General features: G+C 46.8%; 1 protein-coding gene across 7 annotated transcripts in view; it reads right to left on the reverse strand.

Moving 5' to 3' along the window:
- The window catches only part of drp2 (dystrophin related protein 2), a 102,248-nt gene that overhangs the window by 7,726 nt on the left and 77,930 nt on the right, over nt 1-16,592 (reverse strand). For all 7 annotated transcript variants that reach the window (XM_057042434.1, XM_057042431.1, XM_057042433.1 and 4 more), the window contains 11 exons: nt 16,229-16,307; nt 14,845-14,905; nt 13,958-14,019; nt 13,410-13,484; nt 11,812-12,013; nt 9,405-9,490; nt 7,598-7,755; nt 5,941-6,107; nt 5,010-5,121; nt 4,257-4,393; nt 3,557-3,622 (listed from right to left, as the gene is read on the reverse strand). In XM_057042434.1, coding sequence (XP_056898414.1) covers nt 3,557-3,622; nt 4,257-4,393; nt 5,010-5,121; nt 5,941-6,107; nt 7,598-7,755; nt 9,405-9,490; nt 11,812-12,013; nt 13,410-13,484; nt 13,958-14,019; nt 14,845-14,905; nt 16,229-16,307 — 1,205 coding nt within the window. The remainder of the gene's footprint in view (nt 1-3,556; nt 3,623-4,256; nt 4,394-5,009; nt 5,122-5,940; nt 6,108-7,597; nt 7,756-9,404; nt 9,491-11,811; nt 12,014-13,409; nt 13,485-13,957; nt 14,020-14,844; nt 14,906-16,228; nt 16,308-16,592) is intronic.

Raw genomic sequence — 16,592 nt, forward strand, 5'->3', positions numbered from 1 at the left:
GCGTTTGACTGCGGTGTAAATGGGTGGGATGTCCCGGCGCAGGCGTAATTACAACTGCTGATAAAACTGTAAATAAAGGAAAGATGCGACATTTGCGCGCCGTGGCTCCTGAGATAGCTGGTCTTCCTCTGGTTCGTGGACGTGCCAGCGTGACCTTTAGCTGGATACTGAACCTCTATTCAACCGCCATTCAGTGTGAAAGAGTATGTGTGAATGTTTTATGAGCAGTTTAGGGAATCAATACGCTCGAAAGGTGCAGTATAAATGCAATTCACAGTAAAGTATAGGACCACTTTCATGCTGCCTAAGCAATTAATGTAGCATAACAGGCTGCCAGGTACCATATGGAGGATATTAGTGGGAGAAAATGTATGTAGTAATAGTAATAGCCTGTTTCCAGTAATGTATGCTCACCTGAAAACAGCATATAGAGATGGGGACATCTAGAGCACCCCCCAGTGGTAGGCTGCGGTGAATCTGCTACCATTTTTCTGTGATTTCATGATGATTCTAGACTAAAGCCTTTTGTATTTTCAATAGCTTGGAAACAGAAAAGCTTTCAGACAGCCTGCCACATGCAGCCCCTGTGATTATACAATAGACCTTTATCACAGCAGTCTGTCCACCACCAGTAATAGCTTAAATACACACGCTGGTCCCAGTGAAACTAATTAAACTTTTGCTTTATTCAGATCAAAAGTCAGAGGTCCTTGCTGAATAGGAGCGGCTCTGCTACACTAAACCACAATCGATTTCATTAATTACACATGCAATTTCATGTCAATATGGCAGCTAATGGCACTTAAAAGCTGCACTTTTGGATTTATTAACTGCCGTAGTGTTAAGACAAGGGTGGGGGTGGGGGGTGGGGGGGCAATTAGATGCAATCTGCAATCACACATAAAGGCCAATAATTCCCAAGCTGTAGCCTTAAAAAACACGTTTTCCCATTGTTGAATATAAAACACTGCCCAATATGAGCTATTTCTGCAGTGCTGTATTTCCACAATGACTTTTTTGTATCCATTTATTCCACTTTTGTCTAAAAGCATGAGTGAAAACGGAAGACATGCTCTGAATATGTGCGGGGGAAAAGTTCAATCCACTGAAAAATGCATGTTAATAGACTTAGTGCAGACTTCTTCATCTCCATGTGGTTTTATCCTTTAAGTAACTGATAACCAGCAGTGGGAAAAACTACCTTACTGATGCAAATGTTCTCTCTCTCTCTCTCTCTCTCTCTCTCATACACACGCCAGCTGAAATCATTCATCAAACACGCTGCAGCCACACACGATATGCACCACGCTGGATCATTTTTCTAAGACTGTCACCAGCCGTAGGAGCCGCAGACATGAGCAGGAGGAGGAGGAGAAGCGGGTGATGTAGAAGATGTCATAGGCATCCATGTTACACTGTAATTATCTCTCGTGTCCATTTCTGGTCTCAGCGGAGAGAAACAGGAGATTTACAGAGGGCCCGTTACAAAGGGCCCGACTCTCAAATAGAGACTGCTCATAAGTCATTGTGCAACACTATTCATCAGTTTGTCTCTGCAGGCGTGGACACCCAGGGACAACCGCAAATGAGGGTGGAAAGGGCATGGGATAACAGGCAAGGCTGTGTGTGTGTGTGTGTGTGTGTGTGTGTGTGTGTGTGTGTGTGTGTGTGTGTGTGTGTGTGTGTGTCTCGCTGCGGCACGCATGTGCGCCAGGCTTCTTGAATGAATGCAAATAGACCTGAGAGGAAATGAGAAATAGGGGAGAGGGCAAGGCAGAGAAAAGACAGAGCAATCCTAACCGGAGTGATTATCTTCTCCTCGTTCATCCCCGAAACCTGGAAAACATGAACTCTATTTCTGATATCAGCGCGGCGGGAAAGGACAGGTAGAGAAAAGATAGGGGTTGTCATCGGGTTGGTCTTATTTACATATCTTTCCTGACCTCAGACAGCAAACATGGCATCGCCTTCAAAGATGAACATTTACGTCCCTCGTTAGTTAAAGGGCACTTTGACACGCACGCCCCCCACCATCCCCCCCTTCAGCACACACATATACACACACGCCTGTGTACTGTGTCACGCCAAGCAAGAAAACAACCAGACACTGACCTGGGAGTGATCACATGTAAGATTCAAACACTCTTTATATTCATGTCCATGAATGTCAGCGTGTTCCTCTGATGAAAAGGGGCGGGGCCAACCTGCTGTGAATGCATGCTAACGATTGAGTCAACAGTCACCACGCACACATTCGTCCGTGTTTTTGGACGGTGAGAGGAACCTGACGTACCTGGAACAATGGTTAGAAGATGCAGAAAGCAATGGGGAAAAAAATGACTGCAGCGAAGTTTGAACGTTCTGAGGGGAGCAATTTGGCCTTTTAAACCCACATTTGAGCGAAAGCAGAAAAATGCAGCATATGATTGAAAAAGCAGAAAAATCCCCTTTACAGGTATTGGAAATCCATCAGGGAGTTCAGAACATTACTCAGTTGTGTATTGATAATTTAGTTTGTGGTCATTATTACACACTTTTCCTTTTAGCACCAAGTCACACTAACAGATCATCTTGTGATTCAACGAAAAAATCTTTATTTCAGTCCACTGTCATGAAGCCTGTATGCAAATCCGTTTTTACAGTATGTTGGCTGAGCTGAAATGGCCTCGAGGCTCTCCTGCACCGGTATTAACCCCCAGAAAGTTACGTTTGCATAATGGAGAATAAAGAATATCATATTTAATAACAGAGGGGAAATGAGAGAGTAAGAGTTACCAGAAAGAGGGGAAAAATGAACTTGGGGTTGGGAAGAAAAAAAGACAGATCAAAGACAAAAAGACATGGAAAACAGGAAACAGGATAGAGAAAAAAGAGCAGCTAGAGAGGATGTTCTGGATGTTCCCTCTGTTTGGGTTGGATGTAGGACCTGAGGGAAATAAAACACAACGGCACTCATACTGCAGGGTCAGTGGCGATGTGTGTCCAGCTCTGCTATTCTGTGGGGCAGAGCTGCCAGGGGCACAAGAGCCCGCTCTCCTGCCCTGTTTAGAACCTGTCAAACAGATGCTAATCCGCTCCAACAGCTCCCAGGTGACCAATGGGCTCACTGCCTTCGGAAGTGACAAACCGCTGGGCGCGCTGAACCCCGCTGACCTCCACACACTCACGCAGGATTGCTCAGCTGCCTTTGCAGGGACTTTTCACTGACTTCTATTCATTTTCCATTAGCTTCAACTCACACCTCACCCTCAAACTTAAATCTTAACCTTGCAATTTAAAGTTATGGGGTCCGGCGCACCAGTCCAGTCAAATCCCCATGTTCACACCTCATGTACTGTTTATAAAAAACACACACAATCTTGTACACAGACGTGCAAGATACTGAAATCCACCAGAGTTCTCAGCACTACAGGTCACAAGACAGTCAAATCAATACTTCTATCAGGGCGAGGGGAGGAATAAAGGGTGAGGGAGTGATGGGAGCAGGGGAGCGAGACTGAAGGGTGGGAGCCTCTGCTGCAACGGCTGGATGTGTGTTGCAGGATAATTCACGTACCTGCTGGCGTAATGCTCGATCCTGCTGTGCGTGTCCGCATGAGGCAGCTTGGGCGACGAGCACGGCCTGTGGACAAGAGAGGCTGCGTTGACATCACGCCAGGGCGTCTCTAACAGCGGGACGTCTCTTGGACATATGCTTGCTATAATCTTAAATTAGCCCGCTAAATTAGGGAGGCTATATCATCTGACCATCCTATATCAATAAAAGTGACAGCCGCGAATCAAATTCATCTCAATTCCAATTTTGAGCAGAAATTCAAGGGTTGTTTTCCCTCGACATCCTGAAATCCGAGAAAGCCAACATGTCTGCGATATCTGCCAGGGTCAATACCCCCGACCCAATAATCTGCTGGGAGAAGCTTCCAGCCCATAGGAATGCGATAACTATGGCCACACTTTTATGAGACGGCGGAAGGTGTCCCTGACAGGAAGTGCAGCGGTCACATGGGCCCACGCCGTGGGAGCCCCGAGCTCTGGTTCTGGATGATCTGGCAGATTATGATATTATTGCTCTTGTTCGTTGCTCAGGGTGAGGGTCACTCATGTGAGCGGAGCAGCTGATCCGCAGTGATGACTCCGAGCTCCACACAGCCTTCGCTCCATCTCAGCCACGACACAGTTAGATAATTAGTCTGCGACGGTTCGGCTGGAAGCGAGACAGGGAATCAGCCGTGGAACAGAAAAGTGCTGTGACTCACGTCTCCGAGGCCTCGGCTTCCAGCACAGATTGGACCGGGAGGTAACCTCTCTGGGGGTGTTTGGTGAAGTACTGCTTTGACCTGAACTTATTCTTCAGCGTCTTGGCGAAGTCCCTCATCTTCTCTCCCGATGTCGTCTGGAGCGGGATCGAGCATGAGGGGGAGACAAATGACAGCGATTCTTGGGAATGTTTCGCCACTCATCACTCAATTTCCTCACCCTGTCAATGCGGGTTTGTCTCACTATAACCTATGATGACAAACTTATTCCTCCTTGTGCTTCATCACTCTCACGTTGCTCTTTCTCTAGACGTCTGTGGTCATTGGAATCTCGCTGCGATGAAAAACTGTTGCTTCTCTTTGATAAAAAATATAGTCTGGCGGGGGGAGAGAAAGTAGAAAGTAATCCCTGCTCGGGCGGCCTATTGCCATATATTAGAGCTCGGGATTGATTAGACATTAACCCCTGTCGCCATCTCCCTACAATCCAGCTGCACAGCACTCCTTCAGAATTAAGTCAATTTTGCAGTCACTTAAGAGGGACAGCTGCTCGGGCTTCAGTCCACTCGTGTCCCCAGAACGAGTGTGCATGTTAATGCCGAGAGCTGCTCAACTCAACTCCTGCACGCTCGAGATTTACATGAAACACTGTAATCACGTGTAATTCTGCAGCCCTTTTACAGCCTGTTTTGTCTCTGGAAGCACCTCGCCACGTCGGAGCGGCTCAGAAAAGTCGACGAGAGCTGGTCTTACCGGAGTGTAGTACTCCATGATGGGGTAGTGCAGCTTCTTCCCCTTCGTGGAGCGTCCGGTTAGAAAACACGTCTGGCAGATGTCCACGTTGAACTGCTTCAGACTGCGATATCTGTCAAGATCAATACGGCACAATAGGCTGAACGGACGGCTGTGAGGGGGCTTGGCAGTCTGGCAGCTTGTGTGTGTGTGTGTGTGTGTGTTGTGTGTGTGTGTGTGTGTGTGTGTGTGAGAGAGAGAGCAAGACCATGAAGACCATGTTTAGAAGGTAAATCATGTTCCACAGACTCATTCCAGGTGTTTGTCCCTCACAATAACCTGCTAAGAACGCCAAAAGTTGCGCATCAAGAGAAATATAACACAAACACGAATCTAAATTAAACTAGAATGTTAATCATATAGTTAGTATCTAACCACATATGGTGCAACCTAAATTCATTATTTAGTTATTTAAGTATTCAGACTCGTGAATACAGTGAGGCAAGCCTCACTGGCAACAGTGCAGATGAGCAAGTAGCAGATCAAAGCACAGCTAATGTCGATAAAATAGAGCAATGACAGAGATCAAAGCGATAGGATTTTAAAAGAATAAAAAAAGATTTATAAAAACGTGTTAAAACGTGGAAAAAGCGGAAAAAACATCAGAGGAAGCAGGTAAAAATTTAGGAAATGGATGATTAAGGATTTGAATTGATTGAGTGATACTCATTTGTATGAGGTAGCCGATTCTTCTAAATCTGAGGGTTGTGAGCAGAGAAGGATTTCAGGGCTTTGTAATTGTAACCAGTGGCTTGAGCGGGACTAGTTTGCCAACGAGGCGTCTTTGAGCCAAGGAGGACCCCCCACTAGGCTGTAGAGTACGATGATGTGTGTAGGCGGCACCAGTGGTAAATCTAGGGCAGAATGGTAAAGATAAAGGGCGCGTGACTACCTGAAGCCCTTGATGGGACACTGTTTGCAGATGTAACACTTGGCCTGGTGCTTTGTGGACTCTGCGGCAGTCACGCGGTGAAGGACAGGCAGCCAGACCATCGACTGGGGCTCCAGGCTCATCCACTCCAGGAAGTGAGATACCTCAATAGCAGGTTTCCCCGGGGCCTGGAAAATAAAATCAGGTGGTGGGAGGACAGACGGTAAACAATCCAAATATAAACCAGCACCATGGAAGGCAGAGTACATCATGTGTGCTTCCTTTCTAAAAGCTTTTCCAGCAGCGAGATGTGGTTTTAATAAAAAGAAATAAGAAATAAATGGAGTTTCTTCAGGGTAGGGCGAAGGGATCAGAACCAAAGAGGCTGTTTACTGTACGTGTGTGGACGGGTGTGCAGGCTGGCCTTGTTTAAAATTTCACAAAAAGGAAGCCAGCCTAATAAAAGAATGACCTGCCAAGCACTTAAAATCCATGATGTGCTAAATTCTCATTAAGTCTGCATCACAGATGCATTAAGAGGTTGATTTCCCTGGAGCTCCCTCCACCGCCCAAGCAAAGCAGCTTAATAAATGTGTGTGAGGTGGCGCGCCGATCACACACACGCGTGCAGGGGTGCACTCTTCTGGGCACGATGGAGCAGAGGAGCCCCGCTTTGGTCCGTGTGGGAGGGCAAATTTAGCATACCCAACACCTGGAAACTGGCACAGATTCTGCTGAGCGTGCTGACACATCTTAAAGCAGCAGAGCCAGCAGATGGATCAGTTAAACGCCATCGTGAACCTGGCGTAATGAACATCCAGCCAGCCATCAAATTTTCTCCGTTTTTGCACCAAAATAGCCTCTTTGTGACCAGAATGATGTGTTCTGGTCACAAAGAGGCCAATTTGCAAGAAAGTGTGGCAGCGTTTCACTGGGTGTTATCTTTCATTAAATATACATACCAGTAAATAGAGTATACACTTAATTGCCTTTATCAAAATAGCTTAAGAAAATAACATTTTAAGCCAGAGAGCCCAGACAACGTTAGACTGTACTTAATCAGGATCATAATCGTTAAAGTGGAACTTGGAAAACTTATGGTGCCAAAAGAAAGTGTGGAGTGCTCCATTATGACGATCGAATTGACTTAATCTGAACTTTATAGGTGACATTTCTCTCCGGAAAAAAACCAGCAAAGCAGGGGCAGACAAATGGAAATTCCCGCTTTGAACATTTATCATCTTCAGCTATTGATCGGCGCACTGCCGGGGCCCGCTTCATCATACCGATAGATTTTCAAAAGCAACATTTCTGGGCCGTTGACTTTATTTTACGAGCATTAAAAGCACTACAATGCAATATTAATGTGATGTAATGTGTACAGCACAAGAGAAGTGCTTCCTGTCAAGAGACGCTCCATTTTCATTTTGGTGAAAGGCAACATAAATAAGTGTGTTCGTCGCAGCAATGCAGCCAACAGGAACAGGGTTTGACAGGCGTTTGACTCTTTGTCCTCAAAATTCTTGTATGAATGTAAATCAGAGCATCCTTACGTGCACAATATTCACCTGCAGCAATTAGATGTGATTTCTTTTTTAGGGCAGGTATTAAAGGTATTAAAGACTGAAAAATCCTGCCGATCGTGCAAGTGCTCCTTTTATAGTGAAAATTGAGTCACCAGACGGAAGCAGCTGCGGACGCTGGGCTCCACGTTGCTGCCACCGAAAGCTGCGACCTCGCCCAACTGGCGGGGGATCTGGATGGCCTCGTGCAGCAGCAGGCTGAGGTGGCGCTGGTCGGTCAGCCCGCCGGGGCCCGACACCTGACGGAACAAATCTGAAAACACCACAAAATGAAACCTGGTTTTAGCACATCAACATCTGTCAGCCTATAAACTACGTATTCATGAAAAAGTCGATTTAAAAGCAGAGATTCCGATTTAATCTAAATGTTTATCATTGAAATATTCTGTTAAGCTGTATGGATACAGTGTAGAGGTTTTGTGTGTGTGTGTGTATGTGTGTGTTTCATAATAATGAGCTTCCTATGAGAGGCTGAAGTTAGTTTCGTAGAATAGGAAGTTCAGTTGCGCATAGAGGGGGAATCGGCATGGGTGGCCCCCCTGATCTCCTCACAGATGAAAGCGGTGTATAAAGTGCATCTTCCCAGGTTTGAATGAAGCCTTTACCGAGCGGGCTGGGACCTGTCACCCAGGAGATGAATGCTGACAGGCGTGTGAGGGTGCAGCTTAGTTTCAGTAAAAGCATCCACTCTCTGTTCTCACTCAACCCCACGGGGACAAAGCTCGGTTTCAGCACCTGCATGTTTAACAGTCCCCTCTTTATAGCTCCCATAACCTGAGCCAAGGCACATTTGACATTTTAAATTTCACCAGTGTTGCAGTGAGACAAGTTTGTGCAGACGCTTTAAAGAGACAACAGCAAACTACAGGGGTCCCCCAAACACGCAGCCCGCATTGATGCAAAGCCTGCAGAGAGCAGTATTTCAGCTGGAGTCACCACAAATTAGCTGGAGTTCATTTGAAACTCTGTTTAAAAACGACTCCAAGCAGAGATGACACATTTAAAAGTGGCACAGCAAGTTTACAGCTTTGGCCCGAGCTTACCGTAGTTAGCCTCTTTCATTCAGTAGCTAAATAAGTGTTGAATATTAAAAGTGTTGATATTATTAGGACGGTAAAGCCTTGGAGGGGGTTTATTTGCAAGGAAAAGCTGTGGTCCTTCCTTAGTCTGCATCCATTGTGTGTACTTGGCAGAGCTAGAACTCCCACAATGCATTTGCCCTCAGCCAGCGGGAGCGGCAGCAGTGGCCGAGAGTGTGTACCTCGAAGCACAGACCTCCAGAAGTCCACAATTCCGTGACTGCGTGCGGTGAATAGAGAAAGAGCCCGTCTCTGACTACATTGTGAGGTAAAAATCAATGTCAATGTTAACCTTCAGCGGCTCGGCGCTGAACTACAGTTTGACCCTCCGATCAGAGGAAGAGGATGAGGTCATCGCGCTCCATGCCTCACTCGGCGGGTGTCCAAGCTCCGCGGTCTCCCTCTAAACCTTGGTGATCTACCTACAGCAACACACGCTTCTGGTTCCAGATCCGAACTCAAAGTCACTCCACATTAGTTACATTTACAGGCTGCCTCGTAAACCGGGGTTATGGCACAACTGTAAAAGCCGATTAGACACAAGCGGCACACCGATAAAACCTCACAATAAACCCCATGATTGAAAAAATACCCTCTCCATTTGACTGGAGAATAAAACATATGTGGAAAACGTGCACGCACAAATAGTGTCTCTGGAAAGCAATCCTTTTAGCAGGCCCTGTTGAAATCAACCCAGCATTGTGCACGATGGTAGCGCCCTGGTTTCCTCCATTAGACTAAGTGAACGCCTTCATGTCATGTGCTAATGGGGGCTGTTTGTGCCCATTGTTTGAGATGGAGGAGATGCATTAGGTGGACTCACATTTGTACTTCTCCTGGACGTCTGCGTTGCACAGGCTCACCAGTCCCATCTGGAAGCTGAGAACCCGCATTTTGCCGTTTCGAGCGCTGGAGACGGAGAGAGACACATTAAAAGAAGGGAGATTAACTCATCTTATCTGTGTTGTTGTGTTCAAGTGATGCTTCTTGACGCGCCAATCGGCGGAGTCCTTCCCAAAGGCGGGAGGATTTCACGGGCCCAGCGCTACAGTAAAGGTCGGCGGGACAACGTGAAATTAAATTTGAGCCCATCCTGAATAAGTGAAGTCGTTACGGGGCCCTGATAAATGCTCCATGAGTTCATGGCTGGAATGGTGATAATAAGTGCACATTCATCATAATGTCACTTATGGGCAAATACATAAATGTGCACATTTACACGCAGATGAATTATTGATACACGTCCAGCCTTTGAACGGGTCTGATACGCGTTCTAAGACAAACATACAACCCTTTTTCTGGCCAATGCACACCCATTGAGGTGAACGCTGATTCGGCCTGACCCAAAGGGGCCGTATTAGCTTTCTGCTTGAATAACCGAGGTACGCCACAGAATTTGTGCGAGAACGCTGGATGCGAGAGCCAGAACCCCATTACGGCTGAGATTTTTCCACGCGCCAAAAGAAAGCGAAATAATTAGACGCCAAGCAGAGCAGCGCTGGCAGAAATTATGGGTTTTATTGAATTTGCATTTGAATTGTTAAGTGAGAAGTCAAGAACGGCACATTCGCCGTGAACATGAGGAGCTCCAGAAAAAAGACAGAAAATTAGAATCAGAGCGAAATGAAATGTTGCTTTGAGTGTTTTCGAGACACCAATGAGGGGGGTCTTCAATCTGCTGAGAGGTGCGAGCAGCTCAGAGCACCAGACCGGCAGTCCAACAAAACCCGTCACGTGGAGAAACGAGCTGCAGGACAGGCAGAGTCCAACTGCCTTTCCTCCCAATTAGACAGATGGAGTTGGTCCAGAGAGCACATGGGGACGACTTCCTGTCAGCGCCGTTCACACACACTTACACGCCATCTTCAATATGTTCCCCAGTGTTGGTCCTTGAGGGAACATGTCACTCCTGAACACCCTGCTGCAGCGTGACACGCAGGAGTGCACGTGCTCACGCTCGGTGAGGCTCCAAATAAACACCCAGACTTCCTTCAGACTCACTAACCTGGTTTATTGGAAGCCTGACTGACATTTCTATCAGAGCTACCGTCTGAGTTTAGCGGCCCCACAAGGTTTATTCATGCGATTCTCTTTCTGGGCTTTAAGGTTTCTCCTTGAAAAAGTAAAGAGTCAAACTGGAGCAATTATGAGGTGAATACCTGGATAAATAAATCAGGACTTGCTTGAGCCGTGTCTCAGCTGTATTGATTGGACCTCAGCCTGGACGGTTTTATGAAGATGTCTGTAGCCACTGAACCAATTACACCAATTTGTAGACAGAGAAGCGACGAGGCTGGACCAGAGACTTTGTTTACAGTCTACCTGGGATATGCAGATCGAAGCTCTGGGTTTTTGATGCCAGTGCTGTGAAAAAGTGTGTGAGCCTACAGCTTTCAAGCAGCTCTTTAGCTTTTCCGAGGCTGTTGCCTTTACCGCTATAGCCTTTAATCCCTGTTCTACCATTTAAAACGGCCCTGGCAGCACAGTGTGCTTCTTATTTTACAGAAGCAGATTCAGCAGGGAAGGTTGCAGTCAGGAGGCACCATTTCGTAAGAAAAATGCCCCTCGCTGATCTTCCATCTACCATTGATAGCCGTCGCATATGGGCGAAGTTAGCTCCACGATCCATTAATGTCATCGCCAAACAAAAGGATGCATTTTGTTTAATTAGCAGCTGCCAACAGCTCAAGAAAGAGGATAAAAAGCGGGACCTTTATTCATCCATTTTACCTATGAGACATATCTGGGCTTAAAAGCATGTAGGAAAAGTCAGCGCCAACCAATTAGCCATCATTTTCTGACATTTTTCTGGAAAAAAAAATACATGGTGATAAAAATACATGGTGGAGCTATTATTCTGATGATGTCACATCCTGTACAGCAACTGCACACAATGTCCATTTGCAGTGGCAGATTTTATATATATATATATACAGCCCAAACCCATTTATATAGACATTTATTTTCCTCGATGGGCCGGATAAGAGGAGGCACATTTTCTTTTTGTCTCAACAGTTCCACAAAGCTTTTAGAACTATATGCTTTACTCAGGGGGGTCTCATCATCATTAGCTTTAAAGGACACTCTGTAATTAGACTTAATATCACTGGGGGTGGCTATAAGAAAAGCAGAGCACATTCAATTCCCCAAACAAGGTTTAACAGCTGATTTCCGCTCAGCAGAATAACGACTTGTCCTTTGAAATATCGCTGCAGCAACCTGCCACCTACCTGTCATACACATTGAGCAACCAGTTGAGACACATGTCCACGCAGAGGGGAATGTTGACCAGGACAGAGCGCTCCTCCTCCAGCCGTTCATACAGAGCCGTCAGACCGTGGATCATCTCCACCACGTCCATCACGTGCTCCCCCTGCTGCAGCTCCTGCTCCCGGAACACCTCCGCCAGGCTGCTCTGCGCTACTAAATCCACTGGAAGTACACACAGATGTAATCGTACGCCACTTAGTTTGAGTGTTCTCACATGAAAAAGTCATTACCGTGCATTAGATTATATCTCTTTAGTCCTGGCTGTTGTGTGCAGGCATGTGGAACGCAGGGCGCTCTCAGAATATCGCCGCGTAAAACCGTCTACACTTTTTAATTGCAGTGTGGCCATGTTAAATACATGTAATTCACATAATCTATGCAATCAGCCACAAGGCTGGACCTTCATCCTCACCTCAGGGAGCGTTTATTCACCCACTTTCCGCCGCAATCTTGTTTCAAGAGCAGTGACACAAATTTGATCTCACTAAACTCATCTGATGGTTCTCCTTGTGGGGATGGTGCTGAGGTAGAACAGACAGAGGAGATGGGAAGATGTTCTCCCAGAGTTGGGCGGGAAGCGGCTAAAAAGGCACGGGCGCTGCTCAATCATTCATGAAGTGTGCAGAGAAAATGGGAGTTCTGCCGTTATCAAGGCAGCCCGGCAATTAAATCCTGTAACGATATCAACCAGTGGACGAGGAGAGCGCCAGATAAAAGTGTGAGCAAAAGAAAGGGAAAAAGGAAGGGCGACGTTTTCCTTCGGTGCTGCGAACATGCTGAGTTTAATGTAGGACGGAGAGTGAAAGGAAGGTGTAACACAAAGGAACTCTGTGTGTGTGTGTGTGTGGTGTGTGTGTGTGTGTGTGTGTGTGTGTGTGTGTGTGTGTGTGTGGGCACAGCTGATATGAATGATGAAAAAGTGTAAACTTGCAAATGGGCTCATATAAAGTCAGAGGGAGTCCAGGCACTGCAGTGATGCAGGATGGGAAAATCTCAGGTTGCCAAAATCAAGAAGAGCACGAAAGAGCGAGTGTGCGACGGTACCGGGGAGCAGAGAGGAGCCGCGCGGCACAATTAAGGACAACGTCCTGCAAGGAAAAAGACTGGAGGAATTAATAATAAGCAGCAAAATTGAGACGCTGTGGTTGGACGAGACCTGGAGAGACACATATTCAAGCCTCAGCCATGCAGAAGAAACTAATTGCCCTCCTTTTCTGTAAGCCAAATTGACCAGTTAATGGCTGTAATTATCTCTCCCGCCCTGATGAAAACGCAGAAGAAATCAAGGTGGCTGAGTGGCTTTGTCGGCATTCATCAATACTTTTGATTTCCGCATTTTCAAGTCTGTAATTAATTCTGAGTAAAGGGAGGAATTTAAAAGGCGTTTGCCAGCAATGTGGAGACGCCCGACAGCTCCTTTGACTATTGAGTAAATAAAAGTGCCACAGCTAATCATCAGACCTCTTCATAGGACAGCTTGACTTATTGAAACACAGATGGGAAAGCCTTACCCCCCCCCCCCCCTCAGATTTTACCATGAATTAAAGCCTGTACGTACATCTGAGGGCCTTCTGAACCCGCCGCAGCTTCATAGCGGTCCTGTATGCAGAAAACTTGATGTTGTTCAGGTCCGCTAACGGAGGAGGAGAGAGAGATCGAGAGATAGTGTGAATAAAAAGATGAAGCAAAAACAAGCCTCCTGGAAAAACCTTTCCATTATGAATTAGACGTTATTATCTCCCCCTGCATTTATCGCACGAGCGCAGAAGTCCCTTAGTGAGCTGGGCGCCGCTAATTCCTCCACGCGCAACAGTGTCGTTGTTTTCCCTGCGAGCGCCACCCGGCCAGATTAGATTAACAGATAAACACATTATGTCATTATCAAAATTAATTAAAGGCAAAGCAAAGTACAATCACAGCGGTGGCAAATTGGGAGGCTAACGACAGTGTGGTTGTCCCCGAGGTGTTTCAGACACAGGGCCCCTAATGAGCTGTGTGACAGGTCCTTCAAAGCAGATGTGCACCGGCGCCGCGTCGCCGCAGCCCAGTGGGGGTTCAGGGCGACCGTGCACGTCTCACGGGCACTTTAATTGTCTCCTCGCTCACCCAGCGCTTGGTACAGCTCTGTCATCTTTGGATGGTCCCAGCATGTCGTCTGGGCTTGATGGCTACGGGAGGACGGAAGAATGAAAGGAAGAGAAGAGAAATAAAGGAATCAGATCATTTTGAGGATGACAAGTGATGCTAGACGAAGATCTAAAGCTATTAAATAAGAAAAAGATTTTATTTAAATGTAGATATATATATGTATATATATATATACAGTATATATATGAAGAAGCAGCGCTGGTTGTTTTCATGAGATTTCTGGCCAGTTTTATCAAATACAAACCCAAATTCTCTGCTGGGCAACATATTTTGTGGAGAAGGCATTTATTTTGACTAATGAGGTCTTCCGTTGTGTAGAGAACACAATCATAATGAAGTCAAAGGCAGGAAGTCTGCCAGGACCCGGTGGCCTTTCAGGATGGCATTCACTCAGCGAGCAGCGGGCTTATTGTTTGGGATCCAATAAAGCACGGTCGGATAATTTGGCGTTTGCTGTGATCTAGCAATAAAGCGATAAACTCCCCCGTGATTTAATTGCAGGCAGAATAGTTGAACAGAGCTGGCAGCAAATTATCAAAGAAGTAAATACCCTGGGGAGCACGAGACCTGCAGACCAACACAGATAGCATCAGGCCAGCTGGGCGCTTGGAGCCGTATTGACATACGAACGGATAAACGCACGGGTGCTCCCACAAATGGAGCTTACAACAGTTCCATGGACTTCCTCTCTGTTTTATCACGGCGACGCCACACAGATCTTAACAAAATTGAACTTGATGTCAAAGCTTTATTCTGAAACACACAATATGAGCTGAGCTTCAACAAACAGCCAGGAAATAAAAGGTCACCTTGACAGCTCCTGGTTAGGATTATGAAAGACTTACTTTATATAGTAGGGCACTTTGTTAGGCGAGATGGCGCGTTCCCATGGTATCTGCACCGAACCTGCGTGGAAACACAGCAGTTCATCCCAAATGTCACGCGTGTAAAGCCGCTCAGCTTAAAAGCCCGGCTCGGCCAGTACAACCAGTGTTTTAAAGCCCAGCAACAAATCTGGTTGTTTTTCTTGCTTGGCAGAGTGTAAATAATGTGGGAGGTGAAGGAGTCTTAAAAAAATGGTGGAGAGCAGATGGGAAAAAAGGACAGGACCCACCAGCAGAAGCAAGAGGCAGGAAGTGATACAACGGTCACACAAACAGTGTTAGTGGCTAATATTGCGTAACCCACTTGTTGTTGTTGATGGGCTTTTGTGTTCTGACTGTAATAGTCGAGGTTGGGGTCTTTATTGCTGCCACCCTGGCAGGTTCTTCCGTTTTATGATGCTACGCTTTTGACTCTGGTGTGAGTGGAGACTGGTGCTGATTAACAGACGTGCGGTTATTTCCTGTTAGCTTAGCTGCTTGTGTGGGAGTATCCTTATCTCTCAGAAACGCTGCAGGGGCTTCGCCTCGGCTGACACTGAGAGCGTTGGAGGGTTATTAGCTCCATCAAAGATGGATACGAGCGATTAGTGCCCGTAGCTGTTGGCTAACAGTGCAGAGTTTAAAAAAAACATATTTCGTTTGAATGTTAAAAAAATTAAAACTACTGTTGGAGGTAAGAGCGAACGCTCACATGATTTTCCCTGTCTTGGAAATCAACTGTGCACCAAAGCATGTGCATCAAATGTCATATTAAACACGGGGTGGTGGGATGGTGCACGGTGAGACGAGCCCAGTGAGGCAAAGGCAGACTCTATTGCAGGATGCAGTGGGCTGAGCTGGCAGTGGAGTCATGCTACATAAGCCCTGGTGTGGCATCTCTGAGCCAGTGTGACAGTAGTTAAACTGGATGGGAGTGGGGGGGGGCACTGGAGGCACACAAGCACACACCACTTCAGACGGAGCCTGAAGAACAGGGAAGGAGAAAAGCCTGCATTTCTGCAACGCTTTTTCCATTTCTTCATCAGCTTAAACTGGACCTAAAGCAGGCGAAGTAAATTACCCCCCCCCCCCCCCCGCTCCCACCACCCCCGCCGCCTCCTCGGCGTAGCCTTTGAAGCACAGCAGGTAAAAGAAGAGACAGAATTCGCAAATATGCTCAAACGAGAGCAGCGACTGGTGCGCGGAGCATCCCCGATGATGCGCCGCGCAACTGAGCGCTGGAACTGATGAAGACAGATGAACGGGGCCCCTCTCAGCTCCACCTCTAACCCACAAAACCACACAAACACGCGCGCGCACGCACTGTGCTAGATGAGGCAACCGCTTCAAATGCTGAAGCTCTTACTGGAAAGGAAATGCTGCGATCCGGGGCCAAAGTCTCGATGTGCATCCTGGAGTTGCTTCAGCCGCTCCTCTATGGAACCCTGAGGACACACACACACACACACACACACACACACACACACACACACACACAGAGTCAAATCAAAGGAAGGCGCGCCGCTCTCCCCTCTGCTCTGCAAAATAACCCAAATAAAAATGCGTGCGAGCAAATCACCTGCATCTCCTCCATCAGACAACTGCGGGAGACAAAAATTGTTGGTTTCCTGCGCTGCCCCTCATGACAAACAACAGGTTCAAAGAGAGATTTCAAAATGAGGACGAAGCCAAAGCTTACTTGCTCATTCTGTGTGTGTGTGTGTGTGTGT

This window comes from Takifugu flavidus, chromosome 9 (genome assembly GCF_003711565.1).
Source record: "Takifugu flavidus isolate HTHZ2018 chromosome 9, ASM371156v2, whole genome shotgun sequence".
Classification (NCBI taxonomy): Eukaryota; Metazoa; Chordata; class Actinopteri; order Tetraodontiformes; family Tetraodontidae; genus Takifugu; species Takifugu flavidus.